The following is a 24,744-nucleotide window of genomic DNA, read 5'->3' as shown; positions in this document are numbered from 1 at the left end:
CTGGGGGCAGAGGGGTAGGGCCAAATAGGAAAAATAGAAAAATAGCTTTAAAATCATCCTTCTTCTGTCGGAATGACATTGGGTGACGACGACCTGATTTTGTATCAACGGTGGGTCTGACCTCATTCGGGGCAGAGGGGCGGGTCCCAATAGGGGAAACAGCAAATTCTTCAAAAAACTCCTTTTCCTGTAAGAATGACAGGTTTTTGTCCATTTACATATAAATATAACCCCTGACTAACCATGTAACACATGTACACTACCAGCAACATGTAGCTATTCCAACTTCAATTTTGCTTACATTTCCTGGTGAGCGATACATGCCATCTGGACCTCTTATTTCTGTATTTTCTACTATGCCTTTATCTCCTTATTACACAAATAAAAATCACAAAAAAAGTTTAAAACAGGAATTTCGACTTCGCTTAGGCGTAGATCCTTAACGGAGAAGTTGCTTACGATGATTCTATTTTCGTGATTAACTCAATTGATCACTCTATGCTATCGATTGAAACTTTTTGAAGACAATATGTCGTTTGTACTCTGATCAAATGATCAATTACTCTTCTGACTTACAAGGAAAACCCCATTGTAAACTGTTTTAAAAATGTAGGTATAATAAGTATAAGATATGGTAGAGCTTCCTATAGAATGTGAGATAACAATGGCTGTAATGTAATTGTAGCACTGTGTTACATGTGCACGCGTAAAATACAATGTTAATGAATAGTGCGGCACTGTACAGTAAACGGAGGGGGAATGATGGATGGAATGTCAAAAACGAACAAACGGTTATTGTAAAGAAAACATTGAAAAGTATAAAATTATACAAATTGTGCATTCAAACAGAGAATGAAATAAAAATATACACAAACTAATTAACTAATTGATGATACAAAACATTAAGATCCGACAGATCACCGGTACAGATTGCGTCTAACACTGCAGGTTTTCTAACAATGCCAGTGCATCACCTGTTAATTTTATATATTTTGCCAGCAGTTCAAAGTTGCCTACTACAAGTAAGTTTCCTCCCTCTGTATCTACTATCCGACAGAAAGTACAGAAATACAAAATATGTAAATAAGCGAAAAGCATAACAAAATACTTGAGTTCCCATGCCATTCTCAACAATTCTCTAACGTTTTTTCTCGAGTCACTTTATTAAAGACTTGTTTTTGTTTCCAATTGTTTTTTTTTATTAAGGAATAGCGATTGTAGTAAACCGTAAACACACTAATTTTAGCGCACTCAAATTTTAGCGCAATATCGAATTTTAACACATTGGTAGATTAATAGATTTGTGCAACTGCACAATACTTGTAGTCGAAATCAATATTCAGGAATTTAAATTGGAACTTTTAGAACTAAGTAATATATTTAAAACTCGACAAGAACTTAAGTACGACCAACGCTAAACTCTGTTTATTTGCAGTTTATGAATATATTTCCGAAAACAAATTAAGTTCATTATGAAAAGTTACCTACATTGATTAAATATATCTTCAAAGGTAAATATTACTGCTTTCACAAAGCAATGGGGAGTAGTCTACGTATCTTTAGGATTCGCAACAATTATAATATTCCGTGCCAGGAAATCTCCTTTTGAGCAATGTTGATAACCCTCTTTAGACTATTTCAAAACGTTCTAGAGACAAAATCGTGACCCACACATATCTGTAATTGAATCTTGTGGTAAAACATATGGTTTCTAATAGAGTAATGACACCACAGATTAATGCAGAATCCTCTTTTTACTTACCATAATCGTATCTTATGTTTTTTTTATGCCGCTACATAACGGCAGTAAATGACTAAACATTTTACGTAATAGCGCTTACGCTTACTGAAGTAGCGATATCAATCAAATATTTGAAATTCAAAAGTTTTTGTTAAATTTTCAAATGCCATTGAATTGCCAACGATGTTACAAATATTCATTACAATGACGAATGTCTCAATACATTTTTATTATACCACCATTTCTCATTCTAGACTTAAACATAGTCTCAAAGGTCTAGTTTATAAGTGTATCGTATGTAATGTTTACAACCGGCAAATTTCAGGTACAAATATTTTTTTTCTGTCACAAGCGACGTTCAAAAACAAATAAATAGAAACTACACACAAATTAAGAAATTCCAATGTTCAGTGTTTTTTCTTGTTATAAGACACTTAAAAAAATACTGACTGTTTCTTTTGAATTTTAAATATAATATAACCTCTTGGTATTTAAGCGTTCTTGTCTGCACCAAAAGTCTAAATTTGAGACATGATATATGTATTGTTGAGACATCAGTTCGTTACTGCGTCTATCAGATTTGTGGAATGTGATGTTAAGTCCAGTCATGATAAATTTATACATTAAACCCCATTATATATTTGGACAAATCGGTTAGATATATTGTTATTAACATATGTCTATATAAACAGTAAGTTGCTTATAATATTAAGCAATATTTCAACTTATATGAAATGTGCTTGAAAATGTATTTTTAATTAGCGTAAGTGGTTTGTTAATATAACAAATGGTGGTGGAGTGCTGCACTCATATCACATAACTCAATGTGTAGAGATAATCCAACAAACAACGCCAAGCTGATCAGCCGGAGAAAACAAATAAGAGAAAACCCAAGAAGTCGAATAATGCCACCTTTTTCATTGCATGAGTCAGGAATGCAAAAAACGTTTTGAGTCACAATTTTCATTTTAAAACTTCAAGTTTTGTGCGAGACCTAAAGGTATATTATTGACCATAACAAGTAAGCAGGGTTTGAAGAAAATATGAATATAAAGATATTGACGAAAGAATGAAAAAATACCCCGCAACAACTAAAACAAAGAAATAAAAAAAAACCCAAAAAAACAATAAAAATAATAAATTGCATTAAGTATAAATTATAAAGATATACATTTCAAACATATATATACGCAATGATTATAATAGTATTACACGGTTTTTGTCCTAGAAGTGACGTCACAGTTTACCCCGTTCTGGCATTGGTCCAAGACCAAACAACGATAAAAAGTTCAAGTTAGAAACTATGCTATTTATTGGCTTCTTTCGAAAAAAAATATCTTAATTGCAATATAGCATAACTAATCGAAATTTAATGCAGATGTATTGTACGATAACAGTATCAGGAATAAATATTATATAAATATATATATATATGAAACTAAGGTCAACTTTTTATTAAACCAATTTCTGTCAAAGTTATAATAATGGGAATACTAAATTGAATATTGTTTAATATGCGCTACCATTTTGAGCTGTGTAGTAAACATTTAAGCTTACGATTCTTAAATTGCTAAGGTCACTGAAACGATTACACAGAGAAACACCGTCAACCGAAAAAAAGGAGTTTGGAGATAAAAGTAAAATAGAGACCCGGGTTATGCATCTGAGCACCACATCAATTCTAGTTTCTTTGGAAATCTACCTTGATAGTGTAACTCATTTGTTTACAGTTGCAAATATGAAACACCTTTTAGTTTTGTTGTTCTTCACAAATTGTCACGTTCTTCAATAAACGATATATGCATAATGATGTAATAAAACCTATTGCATTGTTTTATAGCATGAAATGATTAATAGTCCTATTCACCCAGAAAGATTAGGACTCAGTTTTCCTGTTGGTGGACATCAAATTATTCAAAAGCAGAGTTCAGGGCTTCCGAAACATATAAGCCCAAAACACATTTATGTGCCTGTCTACCTAAAGTAACATTTTGAGACCACAAAATCAAAGATACGAAAAAGAGAAACTCCTGTATAAAAATATAGATACATACTTGAAATGTTTACGAGTATATGATACATATCATATGAAACGGAAATTTCAATTTTCTTACGTGTGGTTGAATCTTGTCATTTACTTATGTTATACTGTTCCTGAACATGTGTGAACAATAATACAGTTACGAGGACTTACCCGGTGCTGTTTCACAGATTGGGCCTGTAAAACCATTGATACAGTTACATAATGTCGCACCAGCTTCTGCGTCGTCGACAACACAATTTCCATCAGCACCACAATCAACGCCACTACAGGCATCCGTTTAAATTAAAAAAAGGTGTGTTTATACCTTAGTGGTCTATTGAAAAACTACGCTGATCTGATTGTATTAGCATTTGTCTGCAAATAAATTCAACATGACGACGGAAGTTTAAAGGAATTTTTGTCTCTATTTCGTCTACACTGAGGCTTAACTCAGGTACCGTATGTGATGCAATTGGGATCCAGTGTGTTCCACTGTTGGCGGTGTAGGGTATATTTTACACTGGGCGAATAAGAACTCTGCCGGTGAAGGACGAAAGTTTAAGGGGCGAAAGTTTCCCGGTATACAGTATAAAGATACAACCAGCTACTTACGTGGTGTTTCACAGTAGGTCCCGGTGAAGCCACCGATGCAGTTACACAATAGTGTCCCACTCGATTCATCACATATTCCACCATTGTGACATAAAGGGAATGATAGAGGTGCACAGGTAGCTAATGGAAAACGGAACAAAGTATACCTTAACAGCAATACAAAGACAAAACCATAACTCAATGTTTGTTTTTCTTCATGATGTAATGCATAATGTACAAGAACAAAATTCAGAACCGATTCATAATGACATCGTATTTTTTTCAGCATGGATTACCGAAACAAGACTTAAGAGTGTATTTATAAAAAGAACCAATCAATACGGAATAGCATGGTTCTTCAATATTTAAATGATCTCCATGATATAAAGAAACAGCAATTAAATAGGAGGAATAATGCTAGGAGAAAATGTATGATATTGTAGGAAGTCCTTGATAGGTTTATCATCCTATAAAATAAATAAAGTCTTCGCAAGTTTGAAAAATATAATTAAAACAATTAACTGGATACGATATCACTATATTTCTAAACTATTTTGATATTTCGGTTTCTTTCGCATACGCAATACAAAATGTTAAAACAACTGATCTATGGCTATGTCTTCTTTGAAATAAGACAAAAAGAAAACAAGGTAAATATTGTATACAAATCAAAATATATGATAGATATATGAAATAGTTCAAGAAATTCGCTGCGCTTGCATTAACTGACAAAAGTATATGCTAATGGTATTTCCACCAAACACTATGTTTTTTCTCAATCCCGCCGCGATCAATTAACCTGTTAAATCTTAGTAAACATTGATGTTTACCCACTTGTAAGTAATTTCTAGGACGTTGTTTCATTGGACTGGTGTTTTAAGAATGACGTCATGTTCTGGGATATTATTTTCCATTTTGAAACTACTTGTTAATGAAGTTGTATCGTAATCATCATTGCCTTATTTTCAGATGAGTTTTATATGTTTAACCTATAAAAGTCGTGTTCAAAGCAAAAAACAACAACAATTAGGATAAATAAAATTCGCAAAACAATAGCAAAAGCAAACTAAACACCTTCGAAGTAAAACCTGATGATACAACCAGTTGATAAAACATTATAATTTATATTTATATGTCTTTACTTTATCATTACATGAACACAATTACGTATTCATGCATCGCATCGCAATGTTCCATATTCGGTTTGTCTTTTAGTGAATCTGTGAATGAATGAGTAATTGGCCTGTTTACCCGTGAACTGATGAGACGAAATCGTACTGCTTATGCCTTTTCTTTGTATTCACGCGACTTAGGAAAATATCGATAGAGCGTGAATTCACTTTGTTGAATGGCTATTAATTAAGTTGTCTATCTAGATCATAGACGTACCATTACTGCATGGCCCCGGGCTGATCAGTATATTGGATACGGCAGCTGCTCCGAGGTAAATAGTAGCTGAAAAACTTATCTACAACAGTATGTAAAGAACAGTCATTATACCAAAACTATATATAAATCAGAAATATGTGATAGCTGTTAATTCGTTATCGAATAGACATTTAACCAACAGTGAGAAGAAAGGCAATTTGTAAGACACAAAACCCAATCAAAGAGCCCGGTTACAACGTTAAGATTAGACAACTTGATATCGTTTAAGTTTCAGCGTATGCATATCTAAACTACGGCATATATAACTGACCGGTAACTTGTTGATGTAAATATGATGTTGAACCTGTTGACAACGTGACCTCGTTCTTTCATTCTTTATTCGGTTGAAAGGCAAAACTCATATCATGATAATATAAATCCTATTAGTAGAATGTATATTTGTCAAAATAAGACAGCAATGTACAGAATAGATATTTATCATAATAAGTCAGCAGTGTACAGAATAGATATTTATCATAAAAAGTCATCAATGTACAGAAAAGATATGTATCATAATAAGTCAGCAATGTACAGAATAGATATTTGTCAAAATAAGTCAGCAATGTACAGAATAGATATTTATGAAAATAAGTCAACAATGTACAGAACAGATATTTGTCAAAATAAGTCAGCAATGTACAGAATAGATATTTATCAAAATAAGTCAGCAGTGTACAGAATAGATATTTATCATAAAAAATCATCAATGTACAGAAAAGATATGTATCATAATAAGTCAGCAATGTACAGAATAGATATTTATCAAAATAAGTCAACAATGTACAGAACAGATATTTGTCAAAATAAGTCAGTAATGTACAGAATAAAAAATTATCAAAATAAGTCAGCAATGTACAGAATAGATATTTATCATCAACATATAGAGTGTAATCTGTATCATAGAAATGATATTGAAAACAATCAGGTTCAATATGTTTATTAATATATGTAATAACATATTCAACATCCCCTGGTTTATTTTCGATGTTGTATCACTAAGGAGAGCTACAACAAATTGTAAGCATGAATTCCGAATTAATATAAGGGCCATGTCAGGTAACAGCAGGTTTGGACAGGCGTGTATACCAAACAAGGTAGACAGAAATGTGACGCCTGTCAGATGGAATGTAATCATTTATTCTTTTGCTAATAACATGCACAGCATGGCAGCTTTTATTTCAAAGAGGCATGGTAGTCAAGTGGTAGGACGCCGGGCTCGTGACCTAAGGATTGCGAGTCACGTCGTGGCACTGTGTTGTATCTTTAAACGAGAAACTTTACCCCGCTTGTTCCAGTCTACTCAGCTGTGAATGAGTACGTGGTTAGGAAGTGCTATAATTGTAGAATGGTAGCTGTGAGCGCCGAAACGGCAGCACCGGCTGTATGCTCCCCAGGGAGTAGAGAAAGATATTGACTGGCTGAGAAGGCCCTATAACCACGGATAATAATTTGTGAACCGCTTTTAGACGACCTACGAACTAGGTTGTGATAAAGCGGTATATAAGAAACTCGAATTATTATTATTATTATAACTTTAACGACATATCAAAAGTACGGAAGTAAACGTGGTCGTTGCCTTCTTATTCAACACGTTAGCTTACACTAACGTGATGAATCTTTTTCTGTTTTATAGTCGTCATCATAACTCTCCGAGAAATATTCTATTTCCTTGTGCATTATGAGGATTGTTTAAGAGTATTCTTATTATGAAAAGGTTACTAAAACAAATAAAATATTCAACTTGAAAAAAATGTTCATAAATACTTTCATGTTGCATCAACGGAAAACAGTTAATACAGACAACATAAAACATAATCATTTCCATTTGATAAAGAGGTTGGGTTATGCATACAACAAAAGGGGGATAACACCAGACACTTTTAATGTATTGACTTTATTTATTTATTTATTTTTAATCACAATGTTAAGTATCCTAGCGAATGAATTTTCTCAACTTGAGGGACTTCCGGTTTTGAGATTGTTGGGTGAGCATGGCATACATGAGGAGCTCCATAAAATATTGTTAACGTCAGCCTTTCAGCCCGTATAAACTACTACGTCAGCACCAGTACCTGGTTCCAGTGCAAATGTAACATTGTTAACTCAGTAACAAGAACAATTTGTGTTGTTTACGCCTCAAAAAGACTATTTGTATCGTGCCTACCCGCCCACCTGCTCTAGCTATACACGTGTGTAATATCTTTGTGTGTACTATCATGGCTATGGAGGTCGACCCCAGTAAAAAAGCTGAATACCAAGTTCTGGTCGACTCTTATAAACATAAAGACATAGCGGAGTGCTTCGCCAATATGCACTTCAGTTTCAATCTCGAGGTTGATGATATTAAAAGCAGTGTTAAAGAGCTCGACAAACATGTCATCCAATTGGAGAACTTCGCCACTCATGCTAACCAGGCTCTTGGCAAACTATAACCGGCTATGAGTACTGAAATAGCCAGTGAGGCACATGCACGTTTGAAATTAGACATATGGGGGCGCAAATGGAACCTGGTGATTAAAGGTATCGAGGTATCCGAGGGAAAAAAAACCAGGGAGAGAGTTAAAAAGGTCAAAGCATTTGTGTTAAAAGATCTCAAAATTGTGAATGAAACCGTTGAAAATATGACATTCCAGGCAGCACATCGACTAAAAGGGGGCCAGGAGGGAACAACAAACGTCATTGTGCGCTTCAGCAGCCTGATCGACAGGGATGAGGTGCTAGAGGCAGGTATGGGTCTCAAATCTGGATCGGGTTTTAGCGTGGTTCCAGACAATACCGAAACATCTAGATTACTGTGACGGTCAGTATGCGTGCCACGGACTTGAGCGCGCGTACGTGCCTGTGTCGTACGTGCCGAGGTGGTATAAATAGGACATTAACATGGAGAGGTCAACGGCTGGTGCTATACAGGTAAAATGTATGTGGGATTTTGTGTCTTACCGAGGTGTTGTGGTAAATTACTTTTCGGTGACATACGCCCGGTCTGGGTGATTTTTAAACGAAGTAAAGAAGCGTTTTGTGTGCTGATAAGAATCACGAGCTTTGCGTTTTACAGTAAATATTTTATGATTGGACAGTTGCTCATTGTCGCAAGATTGATCCAGACTGGCTGTTCTTATCGTACACATACGATGCTATGCTATTTCATACATGCATAACAATCCGGATTAGTGTGTATATATATAATTATGCAGGGCTGGGTTTTATTAGGTGGCATTGGCTCAGTAATACATTCGGTTTCCTTTTTTCTTCTTTAAAATTTGCTTGTGTTGCACAGTAAAGTTTAGTGTAATGTGTCATTGAGCTGATGACGCTGGTTTAACTGGGTCCAGATGTCAACTGATTATATTTTATTGTTAATTTACATGTTTCCAGGGTTGGAAAATACTAATTTCAAATTTGGAGAATCCTCAGCTCCTTATATTGGGCATATAAAGAGAATGGTCGAAAGGGAAGTTTTTCTACGGGGATTAGGGAACGGGGAATTTACTTTGATTGTTAAATATGCGTCTTTCATTTTCTTAGTCAATGTTAAGGTTTATTTGTTGAAGATACACACTGTCAATTTGCCATTTGATAATGGGTAGCATAAAAATAGGAAGCCTGAATTGCCGAGGTCTTGCAAGTAATGCAGTTAAAAGGCGTGATATTTTGCATAGATGTTGATCAAAATATGATATTACAATATTGACTGATACACACAGCGATGTTAATGTCGAAACACTCTGGCGAAATGAGTGGGGAGGTGATATAAAATTTGCGTCGTTTTCTTCACATAGTAGGGGCAATGCAATAATATTTAAAAACTCCTTCGCTTACAAGGTGGAAAATGAATACAAAGACCCCGATGGAAATTATTTATTATTGAACATCACAATTCAAGACGTAAAAATATATACGGCCCGAACAATAACTTCCAAGTTTTTTTCACAAACCTGCAAACTAAAATCGAATTGAATGGGAATGATACTACAATTATTGCGGGAGATTGGAATGTTGCCCTTGATTATGAAATATACACCGTTAATTATCGCAATCGTAATAATACAAAAGCTAGCATAGAAATCCATAATATGATGCAGAATCTTGATCTAGTCGATGTCTGGAGAGAATTAAATGTAGATGCCCGAAAATACACATGGTTTGGTCCTAATGGGAAAAAAAGTCGCTTGAATTATTTTCTGGTCTCCTCGGATTTACAAAATAATATTACAACAGCAGGTATGAATTTTGCTTACAAGTCAGATCATTCACCAATCAACATAGAATTGGAATTCATTAACCAACAACGCGGAAGAGGAACATGGAAATTTAATAACAGTTTACTAGGGGATACTGAATATGTAAATATAGTTAAGAATGTTATAAAAGACGTTATTGTACAATACAGAGTAGACGAAAATGACGATTTAGAAAATGCTGAATTTAGTATTAGCGATCAATTACTATGGGAAACTTTAAAACTAATGGTCAGGGGAAAAACGATCAGTTATTCATCTTTTAAGAAACGAGAACGCGGAAAACAAGAAAATGACCTAACAGATAAATTAAAAGAGTTATATAATCGAGACCAAACTGAGAACAACGCACAATTACTTAAAGATATTTCGGAAACGGAGGGTAAACTAAAAATATTTAGAAATAAAAAAATCAAAGGGATTATAACCAGGGCAAAGGTGCGATGGAAAATCGAAGGTGAAAAAATATCGAAGTATTTTTGTAATCTAGAAAAACGACAATACAACGAGAAAATGTTTCCAAAATTAATAACAGATGACGGACAAGAAGTAAACGATTTACATGAAATACTTAACCAGCAATTAACGTTCTACTCAAACCTGTATACAACAAAGGGAACTATGTTTAATGAAGAACACCAGGAAACTTTTTTAATGATAATAATCCATTCATAAATAAACTCACTGATGAGCAACGCGACTCTATGAACGCTGTTCTTAAGGTTGAGGAGTGTCTAAAAACTTTGAAAAATATGAATAATGGGAAGTCTCCAGGTTTATATGGATTCACCGTAGAGTTTTATAAGTTTTTCTGGATAGACATAAAACAATACATTTTAAAATCTCTTAATCAAGCATTTAGTAAGGAAGCAATGTCAATCAGTCAACGCCAGGGACTAATCAAATGTATTCCAAAACAAGGAAAATCAATACTGTACATAAAAAAATGGAGGCCTATTACGTTATTGAATGTGGATTATAAAATTGCAGCATCCTGTATTGCCAATAGAATTAAACAGACTCTGGTAGATATTATAAGTCAAAGTCAAGCGGGTTTTGTCAAGGGTCGTTATAAAGGGGAATGTACCAGGGTTATAAATGATGTTATTGAAAAATCAGAAGAAAATTATCAGTCTGGCATATTGCTAATGTTGGGTTTTGAAAAGGCCTTCGATTCTATTGAGTGGTCATTCATAGAAAAAGTTTGCGCTTCTTTGGCTTTAGTGATTACATTATAAATTGTTTTAAAACATTCTATTCTAATATCACAGCTTCTGTTAAAAATAATGGTCACCTCTCCACCTTTTTCCAAGTAACACGAGGAGTACGACAAGGAGATCCTCTGTCTCCATATCTTTTCATTATCTGTATTGAATTGCTGAGTGCAGCTGTAAAATATGATCCTGATATCAAGGGCGTAATCCTCAATAATTCTGAATACCTGATAAGTCAGTATGCAGGTGTGATTCAACATTGATACTCTAGGATGACCAAAAGTCTCTAGTTAAAGCGTTATATATGATCGACATCTTTGGAGAACCAATTTTGATAAATCCCAGGCTGTATGGATTGGGGTAAAACGGGGCTGCGGTGAGGAAATCGAAACAAAACAAAATTTATCCTGGAATCACCGAGGAAAATTCAAACTATTGGGAGTGAGATATGATTTATCCAAACACGATATTTATGAAGATAATTTTACGGAAAAAATAAAGTCAGTGGAATCACTTTTGTCTGATTGGTCATTTAGAAATCTCTCTATTATTGGAAGAGTAACTGTTGTCAAAACTTGAGCTTTTCAAATCATTGTACAGATACTGTCATTCCTAGTCCACCTGCTAAAATCCTTAAAAAGTTTCAAGTCCTGTTCTTTCATTTTATATGGAATAGTAAAATCGATAAACTTAAACGGAATCTCCTAATAGGCGATTTTAAAGATGGAGGTTTAAAGGTTCCAGATATTTTTTCTTATAGTAAATCTTTAAAGCTTATGTGGATAAAGAAATGTCTGGATCCAAACAACCATGCAGATTGGAAAAAGTTACTAATTGACGATATTGAAAATATTGGAGGAGATAAAATCTGGAGCTTAACAAAAAGTGGACTAGAAGAAATAGCTAAAAGATACAATTTTGGTAAATTTTGGAAAGAAATTTTATCAATTTGGGGAAATCTGGACGAGCCTCTCCCAGCAGCCCCTGAAAACGCACTCTCTCAGCCTCTATAAATATTAATGATGTTGCACATGATAATTCAAAGAAATTGAAAAATATTGAAAAACCGTCTAAATATTTTTATAATAAAATCATGTCTACTGTATTGATTTATCCGCAACAATCCCATGAAAGGTGGCACACTATCTTAGATATTTCTCTGAACCAAGACGAATGGGGAAAAATTCATTCATGTCCCTTTTACGAGACAAAAGACTCGAAATTACAAAGTTTACAATACAGAATCATTCACAGAATCTTTTTCACAAATTCCATGCTACTGAAGCGAAAACCATTAGAACATGAAGAATGCAGCTTTTGTAGTTGAGAATCAGAAACAATATATCACCTTTTTTTGGGTTGTACACATAGTCAATCGCTCTGAACATGTTTTATTAACTCGATTTTACAAAACTATGATATTGTTTTAGAGAAAAAAAATGCTACTTTCCTATTCAGCATCATTGACAATGTTCAACTGACGGGTTTAAACATATGCATACTACTGATTAAAAAATATATATCTTTAATGCGACAATACCACCAAATCCCTGACTGGGAAAGTTGTATTTTTTTTAAATTATAGAAATTTAGACCTATATTCTGTCTACATAATGTCTCAAAATGCAGCGAACAAGACCCGGCAGAAATGGGAAAGTATCAGGCCTATTCTAGAATGAACTACTAGTAATTAACTACTCGTTTATATTGTATTTCTTCTCCAGGAACCTTTGTAAACATGTAATGCACTTATGTGACTGACGCAATAAAAAAATGTCAAAGACAATTTTTTTTTCTCAACTTGAAGTCATTTTAGTGTATCAAGTGATGTCCGTCAATAGTAATGTACTTTGTGCCTGCGAAATAACAGCTACCGTCAATAAAAATCGGAGACTGACATCGCCTCATGGAAATAATCATAAATTAATCATTCCTTTTGCGTAAATCTGTATTGTTGCATTTGACATAACATAGCAGATTTTTACAAAATTGGATGAGAAAAAATGAGACAATCATTGTTTAGGTTTTGTACTATGCAAATCTTACTCTCGGATAAAGAATTTGAGCTCGAAACGTTGGCAAGCGTCTCTCCCTATTGCCCTTCAACATTAGGGAAAGGTATGATATAGGCTTTAAGTCTGTTGTTCAATCCTTTTGAATTTATACCATATATATTGTGCATGACATTTGTTGAAATCGAAGCAGTGATACATGTACCTACTGGAGTATTATGACCTTGCCATACCCCTTAAACCTTAATAATATAGCTTTTACTGATATCTTCGAACACTTTGTCTTATATATAAACGTTCCAAACATATGTGTAGCTATAATATTGTACCTTTTCCACATGCCGAGATAATGTAGCTTGCCTAGAAACGAAAAACCCATCAGTATCTTCCGTTTCCGACACCAACTTGACAGTCCCGTCCTTTTCAGTGTATGTTGTTTTCACTCTAACATTCGAGTTTTGGTCGTGAATGGCAGCCTCATCAAAGCTAAGACAGCGTACTGCATCTGTAAGATTGATCTCACTCTGTCAACTGGCATGATGGTCCTAAGTCTAAACTCTTGTAAAAGTGATGTTTATTAAATAATATAGGTATGACATGTAGAGCCAACAACTAGGCACTCCTTCCTGTTAAGTGATGGCAATGATAATGTTGGAGCATATATCGAGCACGGGAGATAACTCTAACTGATTCAAATTGTCCCTGGTGAAATTTCATGCTTCATCAAATTGCAATTTAATGCTAAAGCAATTCGTGATTACTCATTATTTTCTTAAACGTACTAAAAACATACTTTGAATTTAAATAGTATATCAATTCCCCGAAAATGTAGCTTAAGGAAGGTAGAAATCGGGCAGAATAACCAATATTTTCTACAGTCACCAACACGGTTTTCGAAGAGCCCGCTCCTGTGAGTCTCAGCTTTTGGAATTTACTGATGACATTTCTGCTAATCTTGAATCTGGTAAACAAACTGACGTATTAGTCATGAATTTTTCTAAAACTTTTGATTAGGTCTCACACTCACTACTGTTACTCAAACTCAAACATTACGGCATAACTGGTCGCACACACAACTGGATCCAATTTTTTCTTTACAAGCAGTTGTCCTTGAGGAAAAAAAATCTGGCTATGTTCCTGTGGAGTCTGGAGTCCCCAGGGCTCAGTTCTTGGACCTTTTCTTTTTCTGTACTATATAAATGATCTGCCATCTGGTTTAACCTCATCTGTTCGTTTGTTTGCTGACGACACTGTCGACTATCTTGCTATATGATCAACTTCTGACGCAAAAATCCTCCAGAAAGATTTTGATTTACTGGCATCATGGGAAACATCTTGGAAAATGGCATTCCATCCAGAGAAATGCAATGTAATATCCATCACGAAGAACAAAAAAGCAGTCAAACATAAATACACATTGCATGGCCATACCCTACAACACACTGAAAAAACACAAATACTTGGGCGTTACAATCAGCCAAGATCTTAAATGGGAACTCCATATACATAACATATGCAATCTAGCCAGGTCCACCTTAGGCTTCCTTAAAAGAAATCTCAACATCAGTTCCAAGGCAGTCAGGGAGCAGGCATACAAATAACTTGTACGACCATCTCTAGAGTATGCCTGCACTGTCTGGGATCCCTACTTACACCAAGACATAGATGCCATTGAAAAAGTTCAAAGACGAGCAGCTTGATAAACCACCAATAGCTACAGGAACACCGCTAGTGTCACTGACATGCTCCACCATCTTGAGTGGGAGCCATTATCCCGCAGGAGAAAAAACGCTCGTCTCACAATGATGTATAAAATAATTAACAACCAACCAACCAACAACAAAGTTGCAATTCCACACTCAAACCGTTTAATACCACACAACAGGCAAACAAGACATAACAATTCCAACAGTTTCCAAATCCCACAGTGCAGATCAGAATACAGAAAACAGTTTTTCTTCCCGAAGACAATAAAAGAAAGGAAACCCTACCAGATTCAGTCGTCAAATCCATCACAGTGATTATGTACCTTCGAACTCCACATTAGATTCCAGTAGTGCCTCGTCTGCTATGGTGTATATTCCTACTGAGCTGGCCAGAAGATAGGGATACTGAACGGCGTCCTACGATTATATAAGGAACAAAAAACCCTATAATATATGAAAAATATCTTTAATTTAAACGTTATTATAATTTAGGTATACTATTACAAACATGGTATGCATATAGGATTCGAAAACAAGTACAAAGTACTTATGTAAATCCTTTTTTTGTTTTTTTGTGAGACGGCGATTAGACGGCACTGACTTATATTATAAATATAGATATAGGTATATGGAAGAGAAGAGGATGGAGGGAAGGGGTGAAAAGGTGTTTTAAAGAATATGTAAACTATACAGCGGAGTAAACTTACTGCATATTGGGAGTAAAATCGAGGACTGTACATGGGACTGAGGTCTTCATCACACTATAAGTTATTGTCATATAATGAAACCTTTCTATGCCGACCCCTGTGTATTCCGACATCCAACGTTGTACAGCAACCTGCTGCTGTTATTTTAATTTTAAAAATAACTTTGTTTCATGGGTCCATATCTTTAAATTAAATTAATTTCCGATCGTTTCATCTACATGTTTATTCATATTGATAATTCAAATTAAAGCATACTGATCAAGCTGTTCGGTTACTGAGTTGTATTCAATTCTTATTTATACGGTAAGTAAGAGTGTTTCACGTATCTTAATCAACCGCCCTCCATAGTTTATCGCATACTGTTATAAAACATTTTTGAATATACATACAATATATGACAATGGTCATTCATGTATATGAATATGATATCTAGCACATCATAACAAACTCTTACTGTATTTCGAATCTGAAAATATTCGACAGTGCCAGCCGACACGTCCGTAAAACAGCAGACCCCTTCGACATCAAACTGAACGTCACAGCCAACAGTAGCTACAAATATAGAGTGAGGCCTTGTAAGTTTGATTCACAATAGAAATAGCATGTTCAGAAATGCTCTAGTTTCCGTACGCCTATCACGAACAACCCTTACGCCATATATCTAAGGTTACTAATTTTGCATCTAAATTGTAATGGCCTTAATTTGTATAATGCAAATTGACAATGAGAATAAAAGGGCAAACTCATTAACAAAAATATAATTATATATATGTATTTTCAAGTTAACATATTTGTTTGCATCTCATGACATTGAATACTGTTAAACTCGATAACTCAGAAATATTTTAATATGTTAATGTATACAAGGGGATTGAAAGGCAAGTAATACCAACTCAAATTGTCGCATTACATGAACACATTAGGGATATATATTTTCTTGAAAACCTAGCTTATATCTACGAAGGTTTCTGCCCTGTTGCTGATTATTTTGAAGATGTTTACCCGAGACTTACCAGTAGCAGTAACGAAGTTACACGTATCTCCACTGTAACCCGGGGGACAGATACAGAAAGCAGGGGTGGAACTATCTTCATCACAAGTTCCTCCATTACGGCACGGATTATCTATACATCCTGTAAATTAAATAACAACTTATAGACAACACAATGACAAGCATTGTATTTTTGTATGTATTTATGTATGTAATGTATTTTTCATATGGAGCACCGTAGCAACGTATGATGTGTTCAAAATGTTTGATATTTAGTAAAAAATCATATAATTACCCATATAAATTGACCTGACTCGCCATTTAAATGTTTTTGTACTAGTGCCCCAAAAGTACTATTTCCAGCTCAGGACGTCATATAGCGCGTACAGACGTTCCCAAATACATTTCCAAATAGGAAAATTAATTCCCAATGAGTATTCTCATGATGACAACCCATGTCAATGCCTTAGCATGCTACCGGTAGGTGGTCTTCATTGGTATTTGTCGGTAGATGATAACACGTGATACCTATCTGCACCGCATATTGCCATCCCCCTATTTCAAAACGAAATATGATGACTAAATTCCACCAAATGAAAGAATTTGAACTTGAAAATTCAATGCACATGTTCATATAAAGGGTCGTTTACAGAATGATGCCTCGTTTCTATAAAACATAATTTGCATTATCGAAATAAGAATACTTTACAGCACTTCGGGAAAATGTTTTCTCAACAGCAGGGTACCCTTTTTCGGATTTTCTTTAATCTGAAACCTATTCTGAGATATTGAAAAAAAATGTGAACAAAAAAGATGTTTAGTTACCAGTAATGCATTTATCAATATATACATTTAAGGTGACAAGTGATTTATATTTATATGTATTAAGTAAGAGGCGATTGTGTAATGCTCCGAATTGCGAATATTTCTCTGTTAAGGGAGTTGTTACCGGTGATAAAAGGGTATAAATACATTTTCGTTATAGCAAAAAGCTTGAATAAAATTAGAGTATAGTTGATTGGTTTTATGAAATAAACGATTAGTATTATTTGTTTGTTATTTAGGTATTGGCTAGTTATTTCACAGAGTCTTGCTATATAAGCCTAAGGCAAATATAACTGAGGCGAAAACTAATTGAGGTAGAAACCTCAGGCCAATATAACGGGCCGAAGATTATACTAATAACTCTATTGGTTAACGTAGAAGAAACTGCAAAATGTAATAAGGACAAACACCGAACAAGTATAAAGACAACGCGTCGTAGTTTTGTAGCCTCCAGTATTCAAAATGAATAACATCCGTTACTTGTTCTGTGGTGTCTGTTCCAACTCTGACATACAAAAGTTAACTCTAAATAAAAAGTACGTTTTTAGAAAATAGAACGATTGCTTACCAAATTTAAAATACGGTTTTACTATATATACCGTTAAGTCCAACTGCACAAATCTTGCCGAACTTAAACCTCTGTTTTTGTTATCCGCTGACCATCTCTGCCAATAAGAAATCTAAAACATTCACCTTAATCTTATATCATTCCTTGTTATCGAGATAAATCATCCTCTTTTTTGTTATGTATATGGTCAATTCTTCGTACTGAAGGAGGTTCGTCGCTCAGCTACTCTCAAATTGTTATACTTGCGTCTAAATGATTGCGTTGAAAATTCCGAACGTTGGAAATAGATGTTTCGCGCGTTTTTTGTGTAGACCGACTTTTCTTGTATCGACCGTTTTTTATTGTTTCAATAACAAGATTGCTTATAAATACGTATTCATTGGTATTGGATGCCTATATAAAGGATCTTACATGAGTTTCCATTTTATATGAGATTTATGAGACGAGTCTAAGAAATGTATTCACTAGATAACACAGTGCATTATATGATATAATAAATATATGCTTATTTTAACAATTAACTACTAAATCCTTATTTCAACAATTAACTACTTAATGTATTACAGTAATCACTATGTATACACGCTTTCTGTATAACATACAAAAACATATCTATCTCATGTTTCTTTTATTGTTGCCTGTTTTAAGATAATTTCTTACCTGATGCAAATGCCGTCAGTTCCAGGCTTGCGCCGGTTCCAGGGGTTATGCTTGTGTCATCGGCATGTAGAATTACCATTGCAATATTAGCCTCACCGTTGGGGAATGTTACGAACTCCTTTTCAGACGATAACGAGCCGCACTCCCTTAAAGTGTGAATTGTAATAGAATGAAAAAAAATAATGATATCTTATATATGTATATATAACAAACAAATTAGAGCATTCGATTTTTCCGCATAAGCACATTTTGACATTTAGATAGACGTGAAATTTAGTAGATTTCAACTAAATTCACAAATTATATTTCGTTGAAGAAACATGCAGAAATCAGTATCTTTAGATAAATAGTATGTACCAATTACGTAGCACAGCTTTGTACAAACGTATCTGAAATTTGAATAAACATTGTCCAGACATTTGCTACTTGTGGACTGATTGTAACACTTCAACTGGCTGTGTGATTTAATACATGCAATGCATTGATGGTCTCCCTTTAATACTGTATGGAAAGTAAGAAACATCAACAGGAATTGATTTGATTGTTAAACAATTATTGATCTTACTTTTGTTCTTTATGTAAATTTCAGCGTTGCCGCTATAAAAGGTAACCCTTTCTCATATAGGTGGAGGACAGTTTATAAAGAAAAAGTCTTAGGCGCCGTAAAATAATGATGTCACGCTAGACAACAAAGCTGCGCACAATTTTGAAAGAGTGACGCAGTTTATTCTTTTTGATTTCTGTAAACATCTGGTAGGATTTGCTAACAAATAGTTATTAATTGTGTATTAACACATTGTAAAACAACCACTAATTCTACCGTCTGCAGTTGACCAGCATAGCCGAGACCTTGTGTGCAGCGAGTAGGAAGAATCATTTTGATTAGTCGATTCCAATACCGAATGTGAGACGGTTACACAAATATCACTTTTGATATCTGTCATAATGAAAGATTTCAGTTCTATAAAAATTACGTAATTCAATGTCTTATTGGCAAAATATCTCTTCAATATATCAAATCATAAATAATGTTTTATGCAACTTACATAAGGCCGAATTCTCCCATGAGATGGGTTCTGAATTCGAGGTCATGACCACACGGGACATCTAAACCTTTCAGCGTTATACGGATTCTGTTGTTGGCGGGGGCCTGTAACAGTACCCAGCAATTAGAAACATGTTTTAACATTTATGTGTTAGCTGATTTTAAGATTGTCATTGTTTGCCATTTGGTATCTTGACTTTGAATGAAAATAAGTTATACACTTTCCATATACTACTTGCTCACGCGCTACAAACTTATGTTTAACAAATATTTTAATTGTAAATAAATATTCAAATAAACAAAATAAATACTTATTTGAATAAATAAAGCCTAAGTTTTTGAATAAATAAATAGGCAGGACAAATTGGAATTTGAAATGAACAAGAGGGGAATTAGGGATATATATTTAACAAATGTACAATGCTCTATTTTAAAATTGCAATGAAATTAGAGAATAAACGCCGGCAGAACGTGGAGGCGAATCAAAAGTATGCAGAAGGATTCGCCTTTTCTTCTCCGTCATCATATCGCAAGGCAATTCATGGATGCAGGCAATACCTTTGTTATATTTTTAAGAAGAAGCGGAAAGCATTACCCTAAGTCAACAACACAACTTTCAAACATCAACACTTCAAAGAATAAGCAGCATTTATTTCACTTAATGTTATCTAATAATAAAAAGTACCATTATGGTCCAAAAACACAAAATCAACAGCAAAATAACTTTCACCTTGATGAGATAAGTGCATGCTTCGCCCACAGGATATGAATTAGGGAAGCCGCCCGTATCGACTAGTTTTGTCTCCCCTTCTTGCAGTTCTATGATATCACCACATGTACCTGCAGTAAACATTGCGATATATTTGTATATGACATGGTATTTTGTCGTGTAGAATTATATCGAAATTGTGAAGGTGTTGGGATAAGCTGCGTTAACAAAGTAATCTATGTTTCATAATCAGTCTACGAATGCATACATGTTATTTTAAAGCAAATAATGTTACCAAATATTAGAAAGCAAACATTTCAAGTGTGACAGTTTGTCGTAGAATGGTTCTAGCTTGTACCTTCACTAAATTCAGTGTAGTAATATGGTAATGTAAGAGCAGCATATATGAGTTGTTAAAACAAACAAACTATGTTGCACATCAGATTTAAGACGAATTTTCTTAAGTTGGCAAAATTTAATCAAAAATTGTATTTTTTTTTTTACCTTAGATGAATCTATACATATTTTCAAAATAAAATAATGTCTGAATAGTTTGATTGAAAACTATTTACAAAAATGTTATTCATTTTTACAATTTGAAGTATACCTTATATTACAATTCCTTGTATTAACAACTTCCATTTCGAATATTAGAATAAGTCTTAATCATCAAAGAGAAGTTTATGAAGCTAGATATTCCAATATTGTCCCTCTATTAAAGCAAAGGAGGCGGCGCCGCATGTAAAGACATGAGTAAATGAAACGGGGATTGTCTTCTAAGTCTTCTAACCTGGCGTTTCTTTAATTGATAATTTCCTTCCCTACCTATATTTGTATGACTTTCTCATTGCCATGTACTCTTTTCCTTCTTCATTTTTACAATTTTCTTGTTGCCATAGATCATAGACACACTAGCCTTTTCTACCAAGTCCTGTTTGACTTATTAGACAAGGAGTTTACTAATTCAATAAACAAGTACAGCACTTACTTGTACGATCTGCACAGGTAGGACCAGTGAGATACTCCGGACATCGACAATGACATTGGTCGTTGTTAACTGTCTTACGTATGAATCCGCCGTTTTCACAATTATTAGTACAATCTACAAAATACATTGATCTGTCTGACCTATACATTATACATCAATATTACATTATAACCTACACTGTGTCTTTATTAAAAAAGAATTACTGTCTCGTATATATCCGCACTGTACATATACAAAACCGTCTGCTCCTTGCCATATCACAAGGACTTATATTTCCATTTCATATGAAATATTAAACGTTCATAATTACTGACATGAGATCTATAAACTCTGGTAGCATACCAGTGAAAATGTTCACCCCCGAATCATCAAGCCCAAATAAGTATAAGATATGTATGAAATCGAGTTGCAGGAAAAAACAAAATCTATTTTAAAATGATATGTACCTGTTGTATACTTTGCGGATTCGGTGTGAGAATAGTCCATCTGTACTAGCCATAACTTTGCAGTATACAGAAATATTACCTGTTGTTTTTAATCAAAATGTTACATCAATATTATTCTCTATTTTATATCTGTCTGGTCTTGTTTTATCTTTAGTGCACAACGGTGTTGACTTTTTTTAATTTATTTTTTATACATGAATGTTGCCGTTGGTTTTGAATCTTTTTGTACATCAATGTTGCTGTATATTGTATATTAATTGTACCTGAATTTTGCTGTTTGTTTTGTATCTCTATTGTGCATTAATGTTGTTTGTTTATATTTTCATTGCACATGAACTTTGCTGTTTGTTTTATATCTCTATTGTACATCAATGTTGTTCGTGTTTTGTATCTCAATTTAACATGAATAATACTGTTTGCTTTATATTTCTTTTGTAAATAAATCATGCTGTTTGTTTTATAACTCTATTGAACATCAATGTTGTTGTTTGTTTTATATCTCTATTGTACATGAATGTAGTTGTTTGTTTATATTTTCATTGTACATGAACTTTGCTGTTTGTTTTATATCTCTATTGAACATCAATGTTGTTGTTTGTTTTATATCTCTTTTGTACATGAATGTTGTTGTTTGTTTATATTTTCATTGTACATGAACTTTGCTGTTTGTTTTGTATGTCTATTGTACATCAATGTTGCTTGTTGTTTTGTATCTCAATTTTATATGAATATGACTGTTTGCTTCATATTTCTATTGTAAATAAATGTTGTTGTTTTTTTTCTATCTTTATTGTACATCAATAATGTTGTTTGTTTTATATCTCTTTTGTACATCAATTTTGCTGTTTGTTTTAAATTTGTATTGTTCATCAAATTAGCGTTTTTTTTTTTTTTGTGTAAATCAATGTTGCTGTTTGTATTGACTAGCTATTGTTGATCAACGGTGTTGTTTATTTTATATCTCTATTAAACATCAATGTTGCTGTTTGTTTTGTATATCAATCGCTCGTCAATATTACTATGCTTTCTATATATCTGAAGTATATCACCATTACAGTCTGTTTTGACCTGCATTATACTCAAATACAAACTGCCTAGTTAATATTTTTGTATATGACATTTGCCAACTTTTTGATTTCAAAAAGTATTTAAATTATAGTTTTAGTCGTTATATAAATTACCATTGCTGGAAAGGAGGAGAGATTTAGCGAGTGATTGTGTTAAGAGTAGTTAAATGATACATTGACATTTGAGGGTTATTAAATTGTACATACCTTCGTCACACGCATACGCCCTGACAATGGTTTGACTGTCGTAATGTGTGAACTTCCGGGACAACGTGTACAGGAGAGAATTGTACGAGGGATCTGACGTCTGCATTGTTCCCTTACTTAATCCACATTTATTGAATATCTGTGGCAAAAATCAGATTTAATTCATAAAAAAATAAAAACTTCAGTTCTGGATATAGAGCTGTGAAATCGTTCAAGGAAAGTTTTTAACTGAGAATTATAATTTTCACTTTGGAAACCTAATATATATCACAGCAATAAAGTGCAGGGCCAAATCAGGACTTCATCTCGACAAGTAATCAGGAATTAAGGAAATACCAAATCATAGGAGAGGAGGAGAGAAAAGGTCCTCACAAGGAACCTTATGTAGCGGAAACCTTTCCAGTTCTCGTCATGATCTTATGTCCAGGACATTTTTTAGATCCCCATTGCATCAACAGTTTGGGTATTTTTGCAAATAAATGTGCATTTATTTGTATGATATCAAATTCTGATCTTGAATATTTCAGATTTCTCTATTACTCCCTAATCAAAGCACACTTTTAATACACGTAAATTAGTTAAATCTAACACACAATAAAAAGAGGAGTATATTTATTGCGGAATGAGTTTAAAGTCAGTATAGATCAAATATCAATTAGTAGTATATAGAATCGTATTAGAAGTATATAGTGTCTTCAGTAATACCAAATATATTTCACGAGTGCGGCTAATATTTGGATATGCGCACGAGTCATTTTTTAAAAAAATATTAGCCACACGAGTTTAATATTTTGTTAAGTAGGCTTTTAAGTTAATATTTTGAACCAAATTGAAATCATAATTTACTTATTTAGAAAATGTCCCGCCATGTCAACTCAGAACACCACGAGTTGTTGATAAGCGCCGAATCTACAATTATTGGTAGTGGGGGAAATGTGGAGTTGTTTTGTCACTACTTATCCAAATGGTCAAATATCAACACCACCTATATAAGTTATACTTATGATCCTGGTTCTCTTATACAGTTGTACTTTCTGCCAATCGCTCAGCCTAACTTTCGACTTGGAGACGTTGACACTGTGTTTCATTTGACATGAGTTTTCCCCTATCAAAAAGTTAGAATTGCTGACCTGCATAGTCTGCTGGCTTTCATGAAAGTTAATTGTGGAATTAATCGTTGTGTTTCCCCGAGGGAATAGTTCCCCAATGATGGGTAACAGATGATTATTTTGAGCAGTAATGAATTGATGTATAAGACGGATTTTCGCGAAGCCTGCGTACCGCTAAGCTAACCAGGCTTGTACACGATGGGCCACTTGTAATTTTCCAATGGAAGTTTGTAATGAATGTTTTGATTGGTCAAATCCACCAAAGTGCTATTTTTAAGTTGTGAAAAATATCACTTTTATAGAATGAATAAAGGGCCGGTTTCCAAAACGGCCCCTTCTCTGATTCAGATTTCCTGTTGGTGGTACATTGCCCATGCCGTTGTGGTCACAAATCTATAAAGTATAAAGATTTAGGTCACTTGGTTTGTTTTTTATGACTCCCCAAAGTTGTACCTTTCAGAAGCTGTCC

General features: G+C 34.0%; 1 protein-coding gene across 1 annotated transcript in view; it reads right to left on the bottom strand.

Moving 5' to 3' along the window:
* The window catches only part of LOC110450884 (MAM and LDL-receptor class A domain-containing protein 2-like), a 41,688-nt gene extending 18,055 nt beyond the window's left edge, over window positions 1-23,633 (bottom strand). The window contains exons 1-11 of the mRNA XM_021498657.1: window positions 23,167-23,633; window positions 21,447-21,560; window positions 20,480-20,589; window positions 19,751-19,854; window positions 18,705-18,850; window positions 16,674-16,793; window positions 16,115-16,212; window positions 15,277-15,370; window positions 13,577-13,752; window positions 5,745-5,823; window positions 4,377-4,496 (exon numbers count right to left, since the gene is read on the bottom strand). Coding sequence (XP_021354332.1) covers window positions 4,377-4,496; window positions 5,745-5,823; window positions 13,577-13,752; window positions 15,277-15,370; window positions 16,115-16,212; window positions 16,674-16,793; window positions 18,705-18,850; window positions 19,751-19,854; window positions 20,480-20,589; window positions 21,447-21,560; window positions 23,167-23,272 — 1,267 coding nt within the window. The 5' untranslated portion in view covers window positions 23,273-23,633. The remainder of the gene's footprint in view (window positions 1-4,376; window positions 4,497-5,744; window positions 5,824-13,576; window positions 13,753-15,276; window positions 15,371-16,114; window positions 16,213-16,673; window positions 16,794-18,704; window positions 18,851-19,750; window positions 19,855-20,479; window positions 20,590-21,446; window positions 21,561-23,166) is intronic.
* Between the last annotated feature and the right edge of the window lie 1,111 nt (window positions 23,634-24,744).

Source organism: Mizuhopecten yessoensis, unplaced genomic scaffold, assembly GCF_002113885.1.
Source record: "Mizuhopecten yessoensis strain PY_sf001 unplaced genomic scaffold, ASM211388v2 scaffold5529, whole genome shotgun sequence".
Taxonomy (NCBI): domain Eukaryota; kingdom Metazoa; phylum Mollusca; class Bivalvia; order Pectinida; family Pectinidae; genus Mizuhopecten; species Mizuhopecten yessoensis.
This window is presented reverse-complemented; position numbering and strand designations above follow the sequence as displayed.